Source organism: Ailuropoda melanoleuca, chromosome 12, assembly GCF_002007445.2.
Source record: "Ailuropoda melanoleuca isolate Jingjing chromosome 12, ASM200744v2, whole genome shotgun sequence".
NCBI classification, from domain to species: Eukaryota; Metazoa; Chordata; class Mammalia; order Carnivora; family Ursidae; genus Ailuropoda; species Ailuropoda melanoleuca.
In genome coordinates this window covers 15,082,729-15,107,637 of record NC_048229.1, presented here as the reverse complement: position 1 = coordinate 15,107,637, position 24,909 = coordinate 15,082,729, and the positions used below count along the sequence as shown (strand labels likewise).

Sequence of the window (24,909 nt, the reverse complement as noted above, 5' to 3'; positions counted from 1 at the left end):
CCCCCCCTTCCCTCTGAAGCCCTCAGTTTGTTTCCCAGAGTCCATAGTCTCTCATGCTTCATTCCCCCTTCTGTTTACCGCCCCCCTTCATTCTTCCCTTCCTTCTCCTACCGATCTTCCTATTTCTTATGTTCCATAAATGAGTGAAACCATATGATAATTGTCTTTCTCTGCTTGACTTATTTCACTTAGCATAGTCTCCTCCAGTCCCGTCCATGTTGCAGCAAATGCTGGGTAATCATTCTTTTTGCTGGCTGAATAATATTCCATTGTATATATGGACCACATCTTCTTTATCCAGTCATCTGTTGAAGGGCATCTCGGCTCCTTCCACGATTTAGCTATTGTGGACAATGCTGCTATGAACATTGGGGTGCATATGGCCTTTCTTTTCACGACCTCTGTATCTTTGGGGTAAACACCCAGTAGTGCAATGGCTGGGTCATAGGGTAGCTCTATTTTTAACTTTTTAAGGGACCTCCATCAAGCTTTCTAAGCCTTGGTGTCCTCATCTGTAAACTGGGGGCAATAGCAATAGCAGTGCCTTCACAGTGGAGGAGGCAATGAGTCAATGCTTGCAAACCCCAGCACATAGCATATGCGCAATGAATGTTAGCTCTGCCTGTGAGTTACCACTGTCTGTCTTGTTCTTCCTCCGAGACACTGAGGTCTTTGGAGTGCGGTAGACTCATCTGGGCTACTTATCAGAATTACAGATGATCAGGCTCTGCCCCCGGCTGGGGCGACATCTTTGAGGACCCAAGTTTGAGAAGCTTTGTTTTAGCGTCTTCCCGATCAGAGTCATTGCGTAGAGTCTTAGACCCCCAAATTTTGAGCTCACAATCCAGTTTATTTCTTTTTTAACTTTTCTGTTTTCCACGATCCAGTTTAAAATCATAGAGACCCAGATACTCCTAAAATGATCACCCTCCTGTTGTGCTGTTTCGGAAAAGCCAGTTCTGAGATGCGCGTCATCACGGCAATGCGCTCATGTTGCCGTAACCAGGGAAAATAACGAGACCCCTCCTGTCCCCAAGTACTGTCCACTACTGGCTGTTTGGATGAAAAAAGAATTTCAGGTTCTCCAGTGGGAATATCAGCAACTCTGTGCCATGCTGAGGGGTACACCTCTGTGCCCATGAGCACAGGTGAGATGGGGGTTTCTTGAGCGACTTTTTTGTTACATGTCAGCAGAGCCATACCGGTGCCCTGGCCAAGGGGGATTTTGGTGCAAGCCATGAGTGAGTCTTGCTCAACCTTCATCACTTGCTGCCTGTCTGGCATCTTGTATGTGACCCTTCTCTCTGCAAACCACCCTCTCGCTGGGGCTCCTAAGGGAGACGCTGAGTCGTCTAGGAATGAGGCCGTGGTTGGCTTGAAAACCAGATGAAAGCCTCTTTCAGTATTCACTGTGCACTCTCCCCCCGCCACTATGAGTTCTCTTGTGACTCCGTTTCCTCCGCTGGTCCTTGACGAAGGGGCTGCCCAGGGGCAACTCTGCTGGGTTAATGTAAGGATATGAAGAGATGAGTGTGGGAGACTTCAGATCACCCAGATTTCACTCTGAAGAACTTCATTGGCTGGGGAATCTCAGGGTTTGGGGTGGAGATCTAACAAAGAAGCGAGAAGGAATTAATGCTCCCCTCCGGCATTCCTGGGCTGTCACTCTTTTCCATTCCCAATTGGAATTACATGCTGAGGATCTCCTGGCAGATGCTACTGACTGAAGTGGTGGAAATGGGTTGTAGAGAAAATGCATGGTTTATAAATCTTTTTCTGAAGAGCTTAGAAAGCAAACTATCCCATCTGCTGTGCAAGAACTAGAAAGAAACAGGGGATGGCTTAGATATTTAACATTTATATGATCTTATTAGTTCTTTTACAGATTACAAATGTAATTTGTGAACACGTAAAGCATTCGAATGCTACAGAAACATCCAGTAAATAGTAAGCTCTTCTCCCCATCCTATTTCCCAGAGATAACCATTGTTCACAGTTTGGTACATTTGCTTCTAGATTTCCCCCCCACGAATAATATGAAAGGAAAACTGATACTTTCTCTTGCGTCTGTTATGGCTAAGCGCATATGTGTCTCAGTCAAGATAAAGAAACAGCAATTTGCACCCTGGGATAAACCAAGAATACAGAGTCAGTCTGTTGAGCCCACATCCCTCCAGTATTAAAACCTTGAGTATTTCCCATCAGTCTCAGCAAAGACAACTTCATCTCTGCCTTGTGCAATGTTGGTGCCCAAATGTAGGTCACTTCCTTTGGGGATATTATAATCTCTTGAGAAAGATACTGTTTTGCTTTGTTAAGTTTTTAAATCATGAACAGACTACCGTAAAACTTGGTAATCTTGGCAATTTTGCATTTGTTTCCTTTAAATACTTGTGGTGTGCTTTTTATTTGACTAGCTGGTCCTTTCGAAGTTGGACTTCCTTGCATTTCTTTCCAAGTGAAATTTTTCCTTTTCTTATTGTTTTGGTCTCTGAGTCTTTCTTTGACAAAATTAATAATGATAACAGGTAACATTTATTGAGCGTTTATATGTGCCAGACACTGTGTTAAATGCTTTTCAAGGATTATCTCGGTAGTCCTCATAACAAGCCTGTAAGGTAGATGCTTTATTGTTTCCATATTACTGGTGGGAAAATTGAGGTACAGAGAAGTTAAAGTGATTTGCCCAGAGTCACATAGCTAGTTTGGTAAAGTGTGTATGCATGTATACAAATGTTTATTGGGTTTTTTAAAAAAAGATTTTATTTATTTATTTGACAGAGAGAGACAGCCAGTGAGAGAGGGAACACAAGCAGGNTTCCCCCCCACAAATAATATGAAAGGAAAACTGATACTTTCTCTTGCGTCTGTTATGGCTAAGCGCATATGTGTCTCAGTCAAGATAAAGAAACAGCAATTTGCACCCTGGGATAAACCAAGAATACAGAGTCAGTCTGTTGAGCCCACATCCCTCCAGTATTAAAACCTTGAGTATTTCCCATCAGTCTCAGCAAAGACAACTTCATCTCTGCCTTGTGCAATGTTGGTGCCCAAATGTAGGTCACTTCCTTTGGGGATATTATAATCTCTTGAGAAAGATACTGTTTTGCTTTGTTAAGTTTTTAAATCATGAACAGACTACCGTAAAACTTGGTAATCTTGGCAATTTTGCATTTGTTTCCTTTAAATACTTGTGGTGTGCTTTTTATTTGACTAGCTGGTCCTTTCGAAGTTGGACTTCCTTGCATTTCTTTCCAAGTGAAATTTTTCCTTTTCTTATTGTTTTGGTCTCTGAGTCTTTCTTTGACAAAATTAATAATGATAACAGGTAACATTTATTGAGCGTTTATATGTGCCAGGCACTGTGTTAAATGCTTTTCAAGGATTATCTCGGTAGTCCTCATAACAAGCCTGTAAGGTAGATGCTTTATTGTTTCCATATTACTGGTGGGAAAATTGAGGTACAGAGAAGTTAAAGTGATTTGCCCAGAGTCACATAGCTAGTTTGGTAAAGTGTGTATGCATGTATACAAACGTTTATTGGGTTTTTTAAAAAAAGATTTTATTTATTTATTTGACAGAGAGAGACAGCCAGTGAGAGAGGGAACACAAGCAGGGGGAGTGGGAGGGGAAAAAGCAGGCTCCCAGCGGAGGAGCCCAATGTGGGGCTCGATCCCAGAATGCTGGGATCATGCCCTGAGCCGAAGGCAGACGCTTAACGACTGAGCCACCCAGGCGCCCCACAAATGTTTATTGGTTAAAATGTAGTTCTTCTTGACATACTTATTTCCTTTGTTCAGTTTTCTATTAGTTTGTCTTTTTCTTATTGATTTGTGGGAACTTTATTGTAGATCAGCATCGTACAATAGAAGTATAATGGGAGGCATGTATGTGATTTAAAATTTTCTGGTTGCCCCATTAAAAAATAAAAATAAATAGGTGAAATTAACTTTAATATTGTACATAAAAATGTATGTGCGTGCACACACACACACACAGAATTTTTTGTTTGTTTTCTCTTTGTTCCAAAGATATGAATAGTATTATATTGTATCTGTTCTGCAACTTGTGTTTTTCTGCTGTTACAGGGTGTGCGCCTTTTCAGGCTAGTCCTTCTAGGTCTGTCTCTTTCTTCACCCCCCCCCAGGCATGACTTAAAATAACAAGTTATATTGATAGAATTCCTAATTCTTGCATCCTTGGAGGAAAATCTTAAATTGTCATGGTGCTTGTTATTGTTTTTAGGTAAATTTTTGTTCTTAAATAGCTTCAGACTTACAGAAAAGTTGTGAGCACAGTTGTCTCCTTCTTTTTAATGGCTCTGTGATAGTCACTTACGTGGCTGCACCTCACCAGTAGACATTTCAGTCATTTAAAGTTTGCTGCAATTACACAATATGCTTCAGTAGACATCCTTATTCATATATTTTTGCACATGTTTGAGCCTCTACTTGGGATGGAGTCATAGGAATGGAACGGCTGAATCAAAAGGTAGATGTAGTGACATTTGGAGAGACAGAGTCAGCTTGCCCTGCCAAAAAGCCAGACAGATTTATACTGCCACTAACAGTATTTAAGTGTCCTTCCCCCCACATCCTTGCCATAACTGTGTATTATCAATCGTGTTTTTGTTTTTGTTTTTTTGCCATTCTGACAGGTGACAAAGAATCTCAAAAAGACATTTCTTTGAGTCAGTGGTGAGATTGAGCTATCTTTATGTCCTTCAGACCTTTGCTCAAATGTCCACCTTGTTAGAGAAACTTTCTAACAAGTGAAGTTAGAGCAGTGAAGCTAAAACTCTCTCTAGTGACCAATACAGTACCTGAAACATAGGAGATCAATAAATACTTGATATATGGATGAATCTTTATGGGTCAATTGCATTTCTTCTTGATGAATTTTGTACTTATCCTTTGTCCAGTTTTCTATCAGTTTGTCTTTTTTTATTGATTTGTGAGAACTTTTTATGTATTATAGATAACTACTGTGCAACAGAAATATAACAGGAGCCGCAAATGTAATTTTAAATTTTCCAGTAACCTCATAAAAAAAGTAAAAATATATAGGGGAAATTAATAATATATATTTGATTTAACCCAACATGTCCAAAAATAATATCATTAAAACCTGTGGTACTACCCATATTTCAAATACTCCATAGTCACATATGGCTAGTGGCTACGATACTGAATAGCACAGCAAATAATAGGCTTAATCTTTTATATATATTGCAAAATTTTCTTCTGGTTTCTCCCAGTCCATTTTCTTTCCATATTATAACTTCTATTTTGATATAGATTGAGGCTCATGAGAAGTTGCAAACTATAGAGATGGTACCAGGAGTTGTCACAAACACTTCACCAAGCTTCCCCTAATGATACCTTATGTCACCAGAGTACCTTATCAAAACTAGGAAGCTGACATTGGTATGACACCGTTACCTCAGGCATAGACCTTATTCAGATTTCACCAGTTTTTACATATACTCTTTTTTGGGGGGTGTATGTATAATTCCATGAAATTTTGTCTCATCTAGATTGGAGTGTCCACGCACAGAAATTCTCTCATATTACATCCTTCCCCCGTGTCTGTGTTTATTGTCTTCTAACTCATATACGTGGTGCTTGGATGTTGCCTGGAGTTCCTTTCTGAGCTGTAGACCTCATAACTTCCCAACCCAACTACACTTATCTTAAGGTGCTGTGTAGCAAGTTTCTCTGTTTACCATGCAAAGTATGTTAAAAAGAGGGACCTTTAGTTTGCTTCCAGTTTTTTTTTTGCCTCTGTGAGGCAAATGGACCTTTTTCAGGATGTGGAAAAAATGAGGCCTCATAACATATTTTGTAAGGCACTCAGGAGTCCCCAGCAGTGCCTTTTCTCTTTTCTCCAAGCTTGGGCTTAGGATGGCAAAACATAATAGTCATTACAGAACCTAGGGAGAGCGTCCAGGTCTTGGTCAGCTGCCTCGAGCCAGCAAAGGTCACACCTTGACAGAAATGTGGGCAAGTTCCTTTCTCCTGTAGTGAATACTAATGATGTCATGGTCACTGCAACAAATTATTTCAAGCTTATTTATACATCTCTTCCCTGGATGGACACATGATACTCAAATACCCACAGAAGGGAAGTTGGTCAGGAACCGGCAATGAGGGTGACTGTTTCTATGCCCAACCTCAAAAAAAAACCCAAAAACAAAAACAAAAAAACCACAAACCAACCAAAATCAAAACTGCAGCAGGGAGCAGCAAGACTGGGTCATGAGGCTTGGTCCTGGCTGCCTATAGAAGGTTCAGGCAACTCCTGGCCTCCACATGTCCAAGAAGGAGAGACTCCATGTAACTCCTTAAATTTCGCTAACTGGAGTTAAATACCAGGGGACCCAGAGTTCTAGAAATTTGTGACACTTTACAACAAATGGTAAAGCTATACCACTGTCCTGAGCCCGAAAAATATGGAAAGTACTTTGTCCTTTCTCTGGTCTTAGAGCAGAACTCTTGCCACATCCCACATGGTACCAGATGGGACAACATCACCTATGGAGTGGCCGCCGGGTGCTGGCCTGAGATGCAACTCTTCCAAGTTGTAATTTTTTTATTCCCCTGTGTTGGTGGTTCTCAGCCCTAGCCGACCTTGGAATTACCTGGAGGGACTTTGCAAATTCCTATGCCCAAGCCCCCTCCAAGACCAATCAAATCAAGATCTCTGGTGCTGGGATTCCAGTATCAGTGCTTTTCTTTGTAAGCTTCTCAGGTTATTTCAAGAAGAGTTGAAGGTGTGGGCCAGGGGCGCAATGGATAACGCATCTGACTATGGATCAGAAGAAGAGTCGAGAACCACTGTCCTAGATGGACAGCTGTCCATCTATCCATCCATCCATCTATCCATGCAAATTATTTGTTGAGCACCAACTATATGCCAGCCAGTGCTCCCTACTACCCTCATGGAGCTTACATTCTGGTGAAGACTGAAAATAAGTAAATGTGTTAATAAACAAGACGATGGCAGAACATTATTAAGGCAAGAAAAATGGGGCAGGGAGGGAGCTCTCGCTGTGGTGGCGGTAAGTAGACTGACACGTGAAAACTTGAGAAGGCTGGGCCTGCAAAGAGTTGTGGGGGAGTGGAAGGCTGGCAGGGAAAACAGCATGTGCAAAGGTCTAGGGGGAGGAAATAACTTTCTTACTAAAGGTACTTAAGAAAACCCAGGAGGAAATGTAGAAGTGAAGGAGGGAGGGGAGAGAGAGATGAGAAGAAGATGGAGGTAAACTAGGGGCTGTGTTAGTTACAATAATAATGACTTATGGCAAAATAATAGTTAATATTCACGAGGTACCTACTCTGTGCCAGGTCCTGGACTAACCATTTATGCCATCATATAACTGAATCTTCACCATGACCCTCATGGAAGTTAAAAAATTGTATCTGCTGAGAAACCGAGACTCAGAGAGAGGGAAGAAATAATGTGTGTGCTTTCAAAGGCAGCTTTCTAAGGGAGCTATAACCTTCAGCAAATGATAATAAGTTAATTGGCAAAGCTCTTACAATAACTACATCTTTATGCCACAAGAACCTAAGAGCTAGAGTTAATACACGGTTGATAACCCAGCGTCACGTAGCTGACTTAATTCCAGTTTCATAAAATCTTGGCCACTGATGTGAAAAATAGGGCAAATATGTCTCTAATTTGTGCTACTGGTCTCCCTGTCAAAAATTTGTTCATTTTTTTCTTTGTTCTTGTCTACCACCAAATGTCCTCAGAAATCCCACATTCACCCTCGAAGAAAACATTGTCAGTTGTTGTTGTTTTTATAGTTTGGTTTCCTGGTCATTATGGATTAAATGAGTTAATACTCGTAAAGTGCTTTGAGCCGTGCTTGGGAAATAGCGCCAGTAAGCATTAGCTATTACATCGACATTATTATTATTATGCCATATGCTGATTGACGAAGATGAAAACAAATGAGCTATTAAATGTACTTTGGTATGCTCCACATTCCCCTTGACCAATTGTTCTTCCTTAGGGTTATGTCTACTGTTAAGGAAAAAAGACCTAAGTAGAAACCAAGAGTCCTCTTCCCCTTTGGTAGGGCATAGAAGGTACATTTCTGTTACCTGGGACAGGTAAGCAGTGAAGCCTTAGCAGCCAGTGACACCACAGTGGGAAGTAGCTTTTCTGGAAAGCTCTTGATGTCTGATAATTCCATAAGAGAAGAAAGCATAAGTCACCTGTATGGGGGGATGGGATGGGAGCCTCGAGTGGCCTTGGCTGGAAACCTGTCCTTGGCTCCCCATTGCCCTGGGAGAGAGACGCATGTTCTTAATCATGGCTTTCCAAGCCCTGTAGGATCTGACCTCTGCCTGCCTCTCCAGCCCCATTTGGAGCCTTGGTCCTTGCTCCCTGTCTCCCTCTTTCCAACCCCCTCCCCATCTTTGTCCTGGTCATTTCCTCTGCTGGAAGCTCTCCTCCCTTGATGTCTCATGTGGCCAGTGCCTGCTCATTCTTCCGGTCTCGACTTTCATGTCTACTTCCTCAGGGCAGCCTTCTCAGGTCACCCTGTCTTCAGTAGGTCCCCTGACCTCTGTGCTGACTCAGTCTTCATCTGTTTCCTTCATGGCCTCCTCTCAGTGCCACTCAGTTATTTTACTCTGTTGCTGATTGACTCATTAAGTGTTGGACTCCACCACCTGGCCGTGAACTCCATGAGGGTGGCCGCCAAGTCTCTTTTTACTCATCAGTCTTTTTCCAGTGCCTGATGGAGGATCTGACACTTAGTATTCCTTTAGTTCCCTTATATGAGGTTAAATTGACAGAAAAGCAAGCCAGTAACACAAACAATGTGAACAAACACTGAAATGAAGCAGTTGGCCGACTTAACTTTCTGACCAAGGCGACCGACCAGTCATCCTTGTACTGGCAGAACAGAGGCTGAACTGAGTCATCTAATGTTTGTGTCAGAGTTCTGAAGGGTGGGCTTCTGCCTTAGAATGGCAGACACGGGTTTGCTGTGTGAATGACCAGAGTAAGGAATTTTTGGTTTGAGTTCAAGCGCTCATGAAGGAATTTCAGCTGCTTTCACTTCATAAGCCAGAGTCACTGACAGTTTTTCACTTAAATGGAACCCCCCCCAATACTTGTCTATGTGTATGTGAATTGTGCTATGGCTCATTTTACTACAGACAGTATTATACGATAGATATTTGGATCTTTAATGTGGTGGTAGCCCACCTCAAAGGAAAATAAGGGCTTGTAGGAATGGCTGAGTCTCAGTTTTCCTCATTTGTAAAATGGGAGTAATAATAATGTCTACAGCACAGACTGGCTGTGGGACTTAATTGAGATAATGCATGTGAAGGGCCAAGCATTACCTCATTTAATCCTGAAAACAATGCAGAGAGATCTGCACTAACATTCCCAGTGTATAGGTGGGAAAACCAAGACTCAGAGAAATTAGGTGAAGGGGTGAGGCTGGGATTCGAACTTGAGTTGAGGGCAGAACCTGAATCACCAGTATCTGCCTTTCACTCTGTTGCCAGTTCTTGTTGGGGGCTGGAGAGAGAGGCTACAAGCAAAAAAAAAAAAAAAAAAGAAAGAAAAAAGAAAAAAAAAGGTTGTCTTATTGGAAACTCTGCAACACATAGATCCCCCAACAAGGGTCACAAAGCAAGTGAAAGAAGCAAGGGCCAGACAGCCTATTACAGAGGAGAAGATATGCTGATAACATGTCAGATAAGAGACTTATACCCAGAATATATGAGGAACTCTTACAAATCAACAACAACAACAAAAAAAACTCAATTAAAAATGGCAAAGGATCTGAATAGACATTTCACCAAACAAGATATACAAGCGGCCAATAAGCACATGAGAAGATGCTCGATATCATTAATCATTAAGGAGCTGCAAATCTAAACCACAAGATACCCACCGGGGTGGCTAGAATAAAAAAGACAGACAAGGGGTGCCTGGGGCTCAGCTGGTTAAGTGTCCGACTCTGGGTTTCGGCTCAGGTTATGATCTCAGGGTCCTGGGATGAGCCCCGTGTCAGGCTCTGTGCTCACTGGGGAGTCTGCTTGTCCCTCTCCCTCTGCCCCTCTCCCCACTTGCATGAGCACTGTCTTTCTCTCTCTCTAAAATAAATAAAATAAAAAATATTTTTAGAAAAAGGCAAGCTTTATTGAGGAGGTGGGGGCACTGGAACCCTCCAGCATGAAACTAAAATAGCACAATTGTTTGGAAGCAGTCTGGCAGTTTCTAAAAAAGTTAACATAGAGTTACGGTATGATTCAGCAATTCCGCTCCTAAGTATATACCCAAGAGAAGTGAAAACATACACACACAAGAACTCATCCATGAATGTTCATAGAGCATTACTGATGATAGCTGAAAAATGGAACCCACCCAAATGTCCATCAACAAATGAATGGAAAAACAAAATGTGGTCTTTTCATGCAATGGAATAGTACTTCGCTTCAAAAAGAGATACTCATCTGTGCATGAGCATGGATGGACCTAGAAAACAGTCTGCTTAGTGGAGGAAGCCAGACATAAACGATCATATAATGTATGATTCCGTTTATACGCAATGTTTAGAATAGGTAAATCCATAGATACAGAAAGTCGATTAGTGGTTGCTGGGGTTGGGGGGAAAGAGGCATGGCAAATGATTGCTAATGCATATGGAATTTTTTTCCGGGGTGATGAAAATTTATTGGAATTAAGTACTAGTAACAATTGCACAACATTGTGAGTATACTAAAAATCACTTGAGTTGTACACTTTTTTTTTTTTTTGAAGAAGCAAGACCTGGTGACAGAGCTTTTGCACCTTGAGGGCTCTAGTGCACCAATGGTGGAGGCCAGAGAAGTTGGCGGTGTCAGGCAAGAGATGATGTCAGGGCTTAGAAGCAGCCCCGGGTGGTATTTGATGGTTACCCCAGTGCCCACTGGAAGCAGCTTCCAGGCCCTGCTGGTGTTAACAGTGCACGTGAGAGACACCTCTCAGAAACACAGAATGGAATTGTGTGGGAGTTTATGTAGCAGGGAGGGCCAAGAACCAGTGAAGCCCTGCCTGTTGTTTATCAATGTCAGCTGTATTTGCACTCACGGGTCATGAATGCCTCGGGGAAACTGGGACCCAGGGAAAAATGGATATTGCTTCTTCAGCAACCAAATTAGTTCTGAGTTATTGTTCTAGTTTGGAATGAAGGTTGAAATAAAAGTAAGCCAAGAATTTGGTCCCTATGTGTGGGAGTAGTTTGGCTTGAGGCCAGGGCAAAGTAATGATCTGTGAAGAGCTCTTGTGTGACACCCCGCCCCCCTGGATAACAGAAGCCCTAGCTCTCTATTCTGTGGCCTATTCTGGGATTTCTTCCTGGGGGAGTTAAGTCCATTTTAAGTGGATGACATAGATATCATCACATACGTCCCTGGGATACACCACGCTTATTCTACCCCGGGGCCTTTGCACTTCCTGGCTCTGCCCAGATCTTCACATGGCTGGCCTGATTTCATCCTTCAGCCAACCACCCTTTCTAAAGTAGAATCTCTTCTCCACCACCTGCCCCCACTAGTCCTTCTCTGTCCTATTTCCCTGTTTATTTTCTTCACAGCACTTACCACTCTCTGAAATGATCTTGTTTATGTGCTAACCTGTGTATGGTCTGTCTTCTCCCACTAAGACAGGTTCCTAGAGAGCCGAGACCTTGACTGTCTCACTCAACAAGCAGGGAAGGGCTGTGGTTGTCCTATGCAGGCAAGTCTGCCCAGTTTGGGGCAGAGTGGATCCATTTGGCTGTGGATCTGAAACCACACTCTGCAAACAGATCATCTGTTTGTTTTAGTATCTTACCTCTTAACCAGTTCAGAAATCTTGAGGGGAAGAAGAGAGGTTAATTCACTGACCCAACATGTAGGTCTCTTCTAGTTAAGAGAACCAGCTAGCTCACAGATGCCTCAAATGTCAGCTGTATAAAGGGTCACCATAATATCTGGCACATAGTAAGTGTTCAAACATTGTTGAATGAGCGAGTGAATGTGAGAGAACCCCCCCTCCTTACTTCCTACCCTTGAAAAGTGGCCAGTGGTTTCCCGAGTGCTGTGGCATCTTCTCCGAGGGGAACCAGGCATATTCTAGTGATGTTTCTTTGTGTTGGCTTAAAGCTCTCGTCCCTCATCTGAATTCCTTTTCCCAGCTTTTCTCTTTGGAGCTCAGAGCTAAGTGCTGCCCAACCAGCTTCTTACTATGGCGGCCGGGGCCAAGGATGCCGTAATTGGAAGAAAAGGCTGGTGACCCAGGCTTTCTCTGTCTTTGGCCATACGGATGCCTATTTGCCACATGCCCTGCCTCTTCTGTTTTCCTTCTCGTTGAAAATGGGTTTTGGACTTTGTCACAATTAAGCACTAATGTGGAAGGGACTTTTGGGGGGCTCATGGGATGTTGAAGTGTTGGAGACATTCTTGTCAGAGTCCATTTCTTTTTGTTAGTAGATCGCTAGGAGAGAGTGTGACTCAAGGGGAGATATTATGAGCCACGTGTCCTTCAAAAGCATGAAGAACTTGACCTCAGGAAATTCAGGTGCCCTCTATGTGTTGACAGAAGAAAAAAGTGGGCTTCGCTATGGAAAACAGTATGGTATTTAAAATTTTTGTTTGCTGTTGTTTGATCTATTGAATTGCCAATACAGAAATCCTAATTTTAGAATGTGTTCCCTTTTCTTTAAGGCACCTCTTCTCTTGGGGCACCTGGGTGGCTCAGTCAGTTAAGCATCTGCCTTCGGCTCAGGGTCCTGGGATCGAGTCCCTGCTTAGTGGGGAGTCTGCTTCTCCCTTTTCCTCTGCCCCCCACTCCCCTTCTCACTTCTTCAGTGGGAAGTGAGGTTACCTCTCTGTCTCTCTGTGTGTGTATTTCTCTTTGCCTCTCTTTGTCTGTCTGTCTGTCTCTGTCTCTCTCTCTGTCTCATGCACACACAGATTCATATATCTATATAGACTTACATCAGTTCCTGAACACAGCCTCAGATACTTTTGTTCAGGTATAAGAACTCTTTCTGTATAGATCAACATTGTCTTAGATCCCTAACTCCTTGATAGCAAGACTCCATCAAAATAGCTTGATGGACATGGGCACTTTAGTAATAATGTCTGAGTTTTCAGATGACTTTGGGATTTCTCATTTAGATTTTTTTGGCTCCCAAGTTTCTGTGCCTAAAGGTGGTGCTGGGAATTCAGAGATGGGGCTTGCAGATCACAAGGCACATTTCCTTGCCATTACCTTTTATTCATTCATGCTTGTCTATCTCCTTCTTGTGCTTCTGGACTGTTTCTCTCCATTAATATCTTCAAGGACAAGTGGGAATTGTCCTTTTGCCTGTCTATCATCAAAACCAAAAAGCTAGAGAGGAATTCTGCCAGGCTTGATTGAGAGTATTATATGATGCTTCTTCTGTTGTTGGGGCAGATCTATTAAAAGGGAAATCTTTCAGAACATCAAAGCTGTATTCTTACCAAAGGATGAGGCATGGCCACATAATCCTTCAAGAGCCTAGACTGTAAACTCCATGGGGGCAAGGACTATCATGTTTGATTTTGTCCACTAGGGTCACCTTTCTTTCTTTCCTTTTTAAAAAAATTCTTGTACAATTTACATACAGTGTTAGATTAGTGTCAGGTGTACAATGTAGTGATTCGACAGTTCTATGGATTACTCTGTCACCTTTCCAAGACTTGCTTCCTCATGGATAAATGGGTGAAGACATATGGACAAATATGATGATGATGGTGGTGGTGATGATGGTGGTGGTGATGATGGTGGTGGTGGTGATGATGGTGGTGGTGGTGGTGGTGGTGGTGGTGGTGATGATGATGTTGATAATGGCAATACCACACTACCAAAATTATCCAGAACAAAGAACAAATGAAGAGATCAGAAGAGGGAGTTAAATATGGAAAGTCTCCTTCAGTTTGATAGAACATATACTATAAAAAGTAAAGGAAACAGAAAGGTGAATTTCTGAATTTTACCTATAGAAAAAGAGAATGAGAGAGGAAGAACATCAGTAAAAGTTTGGTGAGGGAGACCTATTAAAAATACTTCTGTTGGAAGAAAGCAGGGAGAGGTGGGTCTTTAAGGCAAGAATGTTAGGGATGGCAAGCTTTACCTCCATATCAACAGCGGCTCAATCCATTCACAGAGAGAACCACCATCATTAAGAATGGTATTAACCAAAGTGTGCTTTGTGGTGTATTAGCCTTAGATCAAAGGATCCTGGACAATATACTTAGTAAATAGTCTGTGTTAACACTGTTCGACTGAAGAACCACAAGGCACAGTGTTTGGGGTTTCTGAGAAACCCCAAAGGAAAGGAAACGTTTACTTTTGCTTAACTTAGCATTTGACTTATCAATTTCATCACCCTCCTCCCCAACCCTTTTTTGGCAAAATTTTTTGACATTGGGCAGAACCAGTTGTCCGAGAAGCATGGTTTTGGAAAGTCTGGCTTACTTCTTAAACTTGCAGTAACTGGAGGTTTTCAGGTACATTCAGGCTCACACTCTGAAGGCATCACATTTCTAGACGAGTGGAGTGCGTCTTCCCATGGACTAGCACATTGGGAAGAGAGACCAATTTCCAAACATGGACCCATTGGGCTGCAGTGAGAGGATGTTGGTGAGCTAGAGAGAGACCAGCCAAGAAAGTTATCATCAGGAACCAAGCCTTGGCCAACCTCTCAACCACCCATGGCGTTCGCCTGGGTCTCCTGCATATTTTTCAAAAAAGTTTTGGCAGAAATGCAGAACATAGCTGGGAAGGGAGTGGAATCCTCAGAGATAAAGGTAGGAACAAACTTAGGCCTCTGTAGCCATTCATTCATGCATGCATTCATTCATTCATTCATTCAACGTATGTTACTTATTGACTATGTATTCAGCATTGTGCTAGGCTCTGGGGCCCACAGTGCCACCTCAGGGGTTTCACATACACAGATTGGTGCGAGGAAGTGAAGGTTCCCTGAGAGAAATCTGTTTAGAGTATAATGAGAACAACCCAGGGTGGGGGAGAGAGGGAATCAAGAAAGGCCTCTTGGAGGAGCTGATTTTCCAGCTGAGTTTTGAAAGAGGAGTGATATTTGCATTTAACAAGATCCTCAAGTGGTTCAAGTTTGTGAAACACTATTCTGGGAGGTGAGTCCTCCTACCTGGTCTCCTCTTGATAATTATTTGCAGGTTTCCTCCAAAGTCATCATTAAAATTCAGACATTATAAGTGAGAAATAACTTGCTCACTAATTAATGACAGACTGCACCTCAACCATGGCCCCGTTTTGCCAACTCATTTAATAGCTGCCATTGTTATCTGGGCAGTGTTTGATGACACTGTCAGTGTTTGGGAGACAGGTTCTGGCTGGACTTTTTTTCCTTTTTTTTTTTTTTTAAACAATTCATTTAATATAATGAATACCCATGTTCCCATAGCCCAGATTTACTATCTATTAGCAGCCAATCTTGTTTTATCTACATTTCCCATATTATCTTATGACACAGCCATTATATCATTTAATCAGTAAATTGGTATTTGAAATGTATTTTTGGGGCACCTGGATGGGTCAGTCGGTTAAGCATCTGCCTTCGGCTCAGGTCACGATCCCGGGGTCCTGGGATCGAGTTCCACGTTGGGCTCCCTGCTCAGCAGGGAGCCTGCTTCTCTCTCTCCCTCTGCCTCTCCCCCTACTTGTGCTCTCTCTCTCTGTCAAATAAATAAATAAATAAATAAAATATTTTTAAAAAATGTATTTTCTGGGGCACCTGGGGGGACTCAGTCAGTTAAGCGTCTGACCCTCAATTTGGCTCAGGTTATGATCGCAGGGTCATGTGATTGAGCCCCGTGTTGGGGTCTGTCTCTACTGAGGCACTGAGCATGGAGCCTGCTTAAGATTCTCTCTCCCTTTCCCTCTGCCCCTCCCCCCCATGCTTGTGCGCACGTGCATGCTTGCTCTTTCTCAAAAAATAAAAAATAAAAGAAAATGTATTTTCTTTCAGAGAGGTAAACCAAGAAAGAGACTCTTAACTATAGAGAACACACTGATGGTGACCAGAAGGGAGGTGGGTGAGGGACGGAGGACTAGGTGATGGGGATGAAGGGAGGGCCCTTGTTGTGATGAGCACCAGGTATTGTACGGAAGTGTTGAATCACTAGATTCCATACCTTATATGTTAATGAACTAGACTTTAAATAGGAACTTGAAAGGAAAAAAAAAGTATTTTCTTGTATAGAAACACACAGATTAACATCTTGATATAGATGTAGTCTGTACTGAGGACCAAAAGGACTCCAACAGCAGTTTAAATTCTAGATTCCCAAGTAACAAACATCAGTGGCCACCCTCTGCCATGTAATAGCCAACAAAGCAGCAGCTGCTTGGATGACACACATATCTAGAAAATCTGCGGGTATCTATAACAGAAATTTCCAACAGTGACACCCTTCAGGTAAGGTCTTTATCATCTGGAACCATTTTAATTCTCTTCAGAGCTTCATGTGCAGGAAATTAGTAAGAGATAAATCACAAGAGTCCATAGCATTAATACCCCATTTCTCAGCTGACAATCATGTGGGAAGAGCTGGAGAGGGCTGACAGAAGTCACACTGAGAGACCCAGTGAGCTACAACATTTAGAGTTCCAACTTGTGAGCAGTGTGAAATCTCCTGGGTTAGCTGCCTGGACTGAGATCTGTTATTTCCAAGTTCTGTTTGGTCACAAAAAACCCACAAACAAACAAAACCCCCAAACTCCCCTCTAAACTTAATTGAAGTCCACTTGAGACATAGTTTTGATGGATGAGCAGTCCCCAGTAGAGCCTGGGTCAGATGGCAAGAACACTCAGTTTGGTTTGTCTTTCATCCTTTCTTTTTGACCACAGACCTTGTCTTCTAGAGCAGGTGTGGTCAGGCACAGGGCAGGGCTGTAGCTGACTGTGCCAGCCTATGACCAGATAATGGATTTTGACAATGGCTTTCAGACCACCAGTCCATTATCAGTGTATTCTCTGTGGGTTTATGAGACCCCTTGCCTTGTTTTGAGGAGGATTTCTCTTTGCCTCTTTCCTGTGTTGGACTTTTTTTTTTTTTTTTTGGCTGGGTCCTATGTCTTTCTCTTTCTTGATTTACTGCTTTGTTTTGAGGGAGCACATCCTTCCATAACTTTTGAGAAAAGGTGTATGGCAGGTAGTTTTTTGTTGCTGTTGTTTGGATATTTTTTTTGAGATCTTGAATGTCTGAAAATGTCTTTATTCTTTTCTCTCCCTTGACTGATTGCTTGGGTGGGTCTAAATTGAGGTTGGAAATAATTTTCCTTTTAGACTTCAAAATCACTGTTCCACTGTTTAACTTTCAGCATTACTGGTGGGAATTCCAAAGCCACTATGAATGCATCCATGGCATGTTTTTATCTTCTAATAAGTTTGTAGGATTAGAGAGAAATTTTACCCTTAAATATCTGAAATTTCACCATGATGTGCCTTGGTACATATATAATTTCATTCATTTTATTGGGTGTCAAGGTACTCTTGCAATCTGGAAACTCAAGCATTCAGTTCTAGACATTTTTCCTGTATTATTTATTTAATAATTTCCTCCCATCAGTTTTCTTTGTTTGAATTTTTTTGAACTTTCTTTTTTTTTTTTAAAAAAGATTTTATTTATTCATTTGAGACAGAAAGATACAGAGAGAGAGAGAGCGTGAGCAGGGGGAGAGGCAGAGGGAGAAGCAGACTCCCCATTGAGCTGGGAGCCCGATGTGGGGCTCAACCCCAGGATCATGACCTGAGCTGAAGGCAGCTGCTTAACCAACTGAGCCACCCAGGTGTCCCACAGTGAATTGTTTGTTTGTTTGTTTGTTTGTTTCTTTCTTTCTTTTTTTTAAAGATTTTATATATTTATTTATTTATTTATTTATTTGAGAGAGCACGAGTTAGGGGCAGGGGACAGAGGCAGAGGGAGAAGCAGACTCCCCACTGAGCTGGGAGCCTGATATGAGGCTCAATCCCAGGACCCCGAGATCATGACCTGAGCTGAAGGCAGATGCTTTACCATCTGAATCACCCAGGTGCCCCTTTTATGAACTTTCTGATTAGGTGTTAGATCTCTGGGAACAATTCTCAAATTTTCTTATATTTTTTTGATTATTTCCATCTTTTTGGGGAGGAAAATTTCCTTCCTCATTTTTTTATTCTGATAAAATATATGCATCGTAAAATTTGCTATTTTAACTATTTTTTAAGGGTGCAGTTCGGTGACATTAAGTACATTCACGCTGTTGTGCAACCATCACCACCATCTGTCTCCAGAACTTCCCATCTTCCCAAATTGAGACTTTGTACCCATTAAACAGTAACTCCACATTCCCCTCTGTCTCCAGCCACTAACAACCTAGCAACCATCATCTCCTTTCTGTCTCTATGAATGTGACTACTTCAGGTGCCTCACGAAAGTGGAATCATACAATATTTGTCCTTTTGTGGCTGGTTTCTTTCACTCAGCGTAAGTCTTCAAGGTTTATGTTGTAGCATGTGTCAGAATTTCCTTTTTTTGAAAGGCTGAATAATACTCCATTGTATGTGTATGCCATATTTTATTTATCCATTCTTCTGTTGATAGATGTTTGAGTTACTTCCATATTTTCCATCTTTTTGATTTTTGTATTAACTTCCTTGAGCTTCCCTCAACTTTGACTTCTAATCCTTCCACTGTGTGTTTTTAAAAAATCTACCCTCATATTTTTAATTCCCAAGATCTCTGTTTCGCTTCTGTGTTTTATTTTTTCCCAACCTGTTCTTGTTTTGCAGACACCACATAGATTCTTATTTCTCTGAGGATGTTCATCATCTATCCTTAACTTTTCTTCTGCTTTTGGCATTATTTACTTCCTTACGCTTCATTTCTTCTGTAAACCACAGGTCTCTTAATTGAGAAGAACTGCTCAAATGTCCAATAACCTTCCGCTGCCTGTTCCTATTTGAAAGTGAGACACTGAGAAACTTCTTGGAAGTTCTGTGGATGAGGATGGGGCTTATTAACAGATGGGCAACCGTGTACAATTGGGTGGGCTTTCAACATTTCTCTGGAGAACATCTACATGTTTGTAAGTTTTTTTCTTTTGGTATGGTCATGTTCTTGGAGAGAAATTCTCCAATCTCCTGCCTGGATGCCAGGGTTGGGGTACAAGGTGGGGACAGGGGCTAGAGACTTCCTTATTCGATGATACCTTAACTTCACCCTCAGCTGTGCCTGGTGTCTAGAGCCGTTCTGTTTAATCTCACCAGAGAGCAGATCTCCCATCTTCTGTCAGGTGCCTACTGCAGGGGCTGACAGATGATCTCCGGTAGTATCGACTTCTTAAACAGACTTTCAAAGACTATTCCACTCTTCAGCCCTACTCTTTATTCCTACCTTCAAAGGTATTATCTTCAACCGGTACCTACAATTTCTGAGCCTTTTTACAGTTTCTCAGGGGAAGTGGACTTTATTCTTGTTGGCTCCTTCTTCTGAAGGATTTAGATTTCAGCATTATCTACTCTGTAAGGTCAGTCAGTGCTCAACTAGCCATTTTCCATGTTCCAAGATTTTGTCACTTCTCTCCTCTCTTCACCTGTTCTAATTTGTCCTACTCTTTTAGATTCACTTACTATCATTTTAAGTGGTTTCAGAAGGGAGTGGAAAAAACAAGCCTGTGCAGTATTCCATGCTGAACCAGAAGTCTTCCCTTGTCTATTTGTACGCATCCCAGTTTAGCATTAATATTTACTTTTAGGCTATAACATTTATTCCAGTGACATATTTTCTTGTCATTGCTTTTGTTCCTACTGAATTTTCTGGTCTCAATAAAAAGGAAAACTGCCACTGGAAAAGGCAGTGGCTTGTATCCCTAAAATATACACATCATCATCATCACTTACTGAGTTCTAGCTGTGTCCTAGGCAAGGGGATGAAAACATTTAACTTCTATCATTCAGTCTTCAAGCAATACTTGAGTAGGTACTATCATGACACCCATTTTACAGGGTTGAAACCAAGGCTCAGAAAGATTGTGTCAGTGACATGAAATCACAACCACAGCAAATGGCAGAAAAGGATTTGAACCTCAGTGGTTGGTGTCAGGACAGGTTCTATAAATGTAAAGGAGAAGTTGTTCTGATGAAAGAAGGCTTATAGATTACCCATTCCAAAGTCATTGGCTATTTTGTATCCACACTTAGAGTGACCAGATTGGTTCAGCTGTGCAAATGATTGTATCACGACCTCATTAAGAAGGGAGGCTCCGTATGGACTCAACTCCAGCCTCTTAAGCAGGTAGTAGATTCCAGCTACACAACCAGCAGACGGTGAACTCAACCTGAAATTGCCCCTATACCTACAATTTGCCTAGAACTTTTCTCCTTCTACGCCTAACAGCACAGAAACCTTGTTGATCTTATTTACCCCTTGATAGAGGTAAGGGAGTATATCAGTGTCTGGAATAGAGCCTGGCACATAATAGGTGCTCAGTAAATATTTGTTGAATGAACAAGCATTCTTTCTCTGGAGTCAAAAGCCATATGGAAATTTCTGTGTCTCTGCCACTGGCAGAGTTCCAGTACGACAAGCCATGTTGTACCAATTCTTGTCTGTAGGGCACTGACTGCCTCACAACCCCCAGGACTTCTCTACCTCCCCATGGGGTGGTGGAAAGATCACAGACGCCCATGGCTTGAAGAACGTTCTTCTCAAATGTATATTTTTCAAAGTAGTTTTCTTATTCCCTGGGATCTCCTCCAACTTGGTAATTTATAGACGTCTTCTCAGGCTTGGTTTAATAAAAATCTCATAGTTTTGAGATAGCTGGTTCTTTTTACAGTTCTGGGAACTGGTTGTTTTGAGCCTTATCAATATTTTCCATACAGTCACATTTATATCACTTTGCATTACCTTACAGTGTTTCTTGATTGGGGTGTTGCTGATGTTTGGGGCAGGTCAGTTCTTCACTGGGGGACAGACTCCAGCATTGCAGGCCGTTAGTACTCTTCGCCCTTTTCCAACAAATGCCAGTAGGGCCCCAAATCACTGTGACCCCACAGATGCCCCCCAACATTTTTTAATGCCTCCCCGGGGAATGGCACTACACCTAGCAACGGTGTGCCTGATTTTACCACAAATTATAGGTAAGTCGGACTTGAAAAGAGCCAGACCCCACAAGACACCATAGGCAAGGGGCACCTGGGTGGCTCAGTCGTTAAGCATCTGCTTCGGCTCAGGTCATGATCGCGGGGTCCTGGAATCCAGCCCTGCATCTCGCATCTCCCATCTCCATCTCTGGGCTCCCTGCTCAGCGGGAAGCCTCCTTCTCCCTCTCCCGCTCCCCCTGCTTGTGTTCCCTCTCTTGCTGTCTCTCTCTGTCAAATAAATAAATAAAATCTTAAAAAAAAAAAGACACCATAGGCAACTGGCACAGTTGGTCAGCCACCTTCCTCCTACACACCCTTACTCTTCTTTATTCTTTGGACTTTGGAATCTTGATCGTGAAACTTGTCAAGCCCAGATCTGCACGGTTTCAGTGGGAAAACACCTTAGAGGGTGTGCGATGGGGAGAGTGTGGGAAGCTCTTCAGAATTTGGGTTTCACTTCTTTGATGTTCTGTTTGTTTTCGTATGTGACATGTGTTGTTTCCAGGCTCCAAATTTATCCATCTGTGCAACGATTATTGCACATCCCTAGCACAATGCTGGGAGCTGGACAGGCTTTCTCCTTTTCCATCCTTACAACAGTTTTGCTCAACTTAAAACGCTTTTCACATTCCCATTTTCTAGATGAAGAAACCAAGGCTTTAAGAAGGTGTGAAATTTGCCTCTAGTTAACTTATAAGTCCAGTGTCTGAGTTCTGGCATAAGAGTGGTGTCTTGTTATAAAACTGTTGGAAAAGTCTTGAGGGAGGAAATGGGGAAGAGAGGGGTCAGAAAAAGAGGTTTCCATTCAAAGCATATACCTGTCTTATCCCTCAAGACACACCAAGTGGCATCATTATTATCCAACCTGTCACCACCAGCTGGAGTGTTAGCTCATCTCAGATCAATGAAGGAAAAAGCCTTTGCAGGCAGTTTTATAATTGGCACTGGGAAAGGGGTGAACTGGCTGCTGATTCATTAATAAGTCAGGATAGAGTGTGGGCACCAATTCCAGCCAGAGTGTCTGCTGCTGCCTGGAGAATTTGGCTGCAGCATCCTCCCCAGCTTCGCTGCAGAAAACCCAAGACCGGATATCTCTGGGGAGGAAGGAAGAGAGGAAACTGGCTGGCTGGTCCTAAGGAACCGGATACCATGGTTTTCCTGGCTCCAGTCTGGGGGAAAAGGCAGCAGGAGTGAAGCAGACATCATGATCCATTAGCACCATTCATTCATTCATTCATTCATTCACACATGCATTCATTTCGTGTATTTCTGGAGCATCTGCCACCAGCCAGATTCTCTCCTACATGCTGAAGATACAGCAACAAACAATACCCACAAAGACTCCTACCCTCATAGGGCTTATACTCTAAGCCCTAAGCATAATAATATATAAAATAATTTATCAGATGGAGAGGACTGCTCTGGGCAGAAAACAGCAAGGAAAGGGGAGTAGAGCTTGTGGGGATTTTGATTTTAAACTGTGATCAGGGAAGGCCTCAGGAAGTGACACTGGATTAAAGATCTAATAATTGCTGAACACTGTTCCCAAGCGTTTTTACAATAATCTCATTAATACAACAACTTTAAGAAATGATGGCTACGATTATTCCCATTTTACAAACAAAAAGACTGAAGTTAAGAGAGATGCAGTTATTTCCAGAGATCATTCAACGAGTGTGTCGTAGCTAGGGTTTGAACCCAGGGAGTCGGAACGGAAGCGGCACGCTTGAATGTTGGTGAGCGGACAACGGGGTTTGGGGAAGAGCGGGTTGCGTGTGCAAATGAAGTCTTTGTGTGTACCCACGGAGCGAATATGGTGCCACTCGTGGGCAAGTGTGGGTGGACTTGAATGGGGGAAGGGGGCGGTGACTCTGGATCTTCCCTGAGCTGAATCGGAGTTTCTTGGTCTGTGAGATCGCCGCAAGGGTTGTCCCGAGACAGTGCCGGTCGGAACCTTAACCCGCCGCCATCCCTGGGCCAGCTGCTCCAGTCAATAAGGCGAGGGCCTCACGGGCGCTCACCGAGCTCCTGGTGGGGTTCTACTGGGAGTTCCTACCCGGGCTGAAGGGGGCCATGGATAGGAGCTCCCGGAGGGCAGACTGGGACACGCAAAGGGCGCTCCGTGTCGCCGTGTCGTGCTTTACCGGGAGCGCCCCGGGCACGGGACTGAGCGGTCGAGGGGGAGCCTGGGAGCCCTTGGGGGACGCCAAGAGAGGCGGAGATAGGGTCCGGGCGCATGCAGCAAATGAGGGAAGAACTATGACGTCCTGGGGCAGAAAGAGTAAAAGAGAGGCCAGGGTGCACGTTGCAGGTGAGAGGGACATAAGGGGCGCTCAAGAAAGGCCTGGAGAGCAGCGGGAGCGCTGGGAAGAGGGGGGACAAAGGGGTGCCGGAGAGTGCCAAGGAGAGGGAGCTGGCGCTGTTGCCCCAAGAGGGGGTGCCTAAGAAAGCATGGGACCAGGGTTAAAGAGAGGGCGTTGGAAATCGCTTGGGAACCCCTAGAAAGTGGCCGGGGCGGCGCCCTGGGCTCAGCAGAGCAAAGACCGTATGCTAAGAGTGCCACGCGCTGGAGAGGGGGAGCCCCGCGCGGGGCACGGAGGGGGCCGTAGAACCCATGCACTCAGAGAACGGGGCGTGCTTTTGCCCTGCAAGGGTGGCGCACTTTGAGGTCCTAGAAAAGCAGGTTGAGAAGAATGGGACCGGTGCCTACAAATGTCAGAGGAGGAAGGCCGCGAAAGAAGCCGCAGAGTCCACGGAGGAACTCCCCGGGTGGACAGAGTGCATCATGGGCGCTGGAAGGAGGTGGAAAGCCATCCTGGGAGAGGCTGGATCAGGGCTCTGAGCGCCGCAGGCAGCGCAGAGGAGGAGCTGGTGGTTGAGGGCAGAGTGCTGAGAGCCTGAGAAAAGTGAGGCGGCGGCGCAAAGGACCGAAAACCTAGGGTGCGCGGGGCAGTGCGTAAGGGTAAGGGAGCGGTGGAGAGCGCGCTGGGTCCCCAGCGGTGGCAACGCCTCCCAGGTCTTCCCTCCCTGGTTGCTCCAGGTCCCCATTCACTCACCATGATGGAGAAGACGAAAGCCACGATGTTGATGGGGTACGCGGGGCAAAAACACGAGACGATGGCGAGCCACAAGTAGTTCTTGGGCATGGGCACGTCCTCCTCGGTCTTGTCATCCTCGGTGTTGGCCTCCGGACTGCTGTCCAAAGCCCTCTTGAAGTCCGAGCTGGGGTCGTACTGAGACATGGGCGAGGCCGGCTGCGCAGGGTGGGCGGAGGAGCGCAGGGTCCGCGCGGTCTGGGACTGAGGCCGCCCGCTCGCGGCGAGGCTCTGAAAAGCCAGCGGCGCTGGGCTCAAGGGAGGCGTGACCTCACCTCTCCTGCGTTCTACGCTTCCACCCGCCCGGCCTGAGGGACCTGGGCCAAGAGCCTTCCGCGCAAGAGGGAGGGAGGGAACAAGAGAGTGAGGGGAGGCGGGGGGGGGGGGGGGGGGGGGGGNGTGGAGGAGAGAGAGCCAGCCGGCCTGAGAAACAGGGGAAAGGCACTCCTTGAAGGACACACCCAGAGACCATCAGACAGGCGCACAGACAGACTCTAAGTCCGAAATAAAAGGAAGCTCAGGGCAGGAGAGAACCAAGGTCCTTTACTTTGCAAACGGGCCAGCCTCCCGTCTGAAGATGACCAGCTCATCTTTTCAAGCTGCTGAATTTCAGTACATTAC

The 24,909-nt window shown here is 43.9% G+C and overlaps 1 protein-coding gene across 1 annotated transcript in view; it reads right to left on the bottom strand.

Annotated features, from left to right (window-relative positions):
• The window catches only part of TMEM233 (transmembrane protein 233), a 36,074-nt gene extending 11,569 nt beyond the window's left edge, over positions 1-24,505 (bottom strand). The window contains exon 1 of the mRNA XM_019800122.2: positions 24,250-24,505. Within this exon, the coding sequence (XP_019655681.1) occupies positions 24,250-24,435 (186 nt within the window). The 5' untranslated portion in view covers positions 24,436-24,505. The remainder of the gene's footprint in view (positions 1-24,249) is intronic.
• Positions 24,506-24,909: the final 404 nt, after the last annotated feature.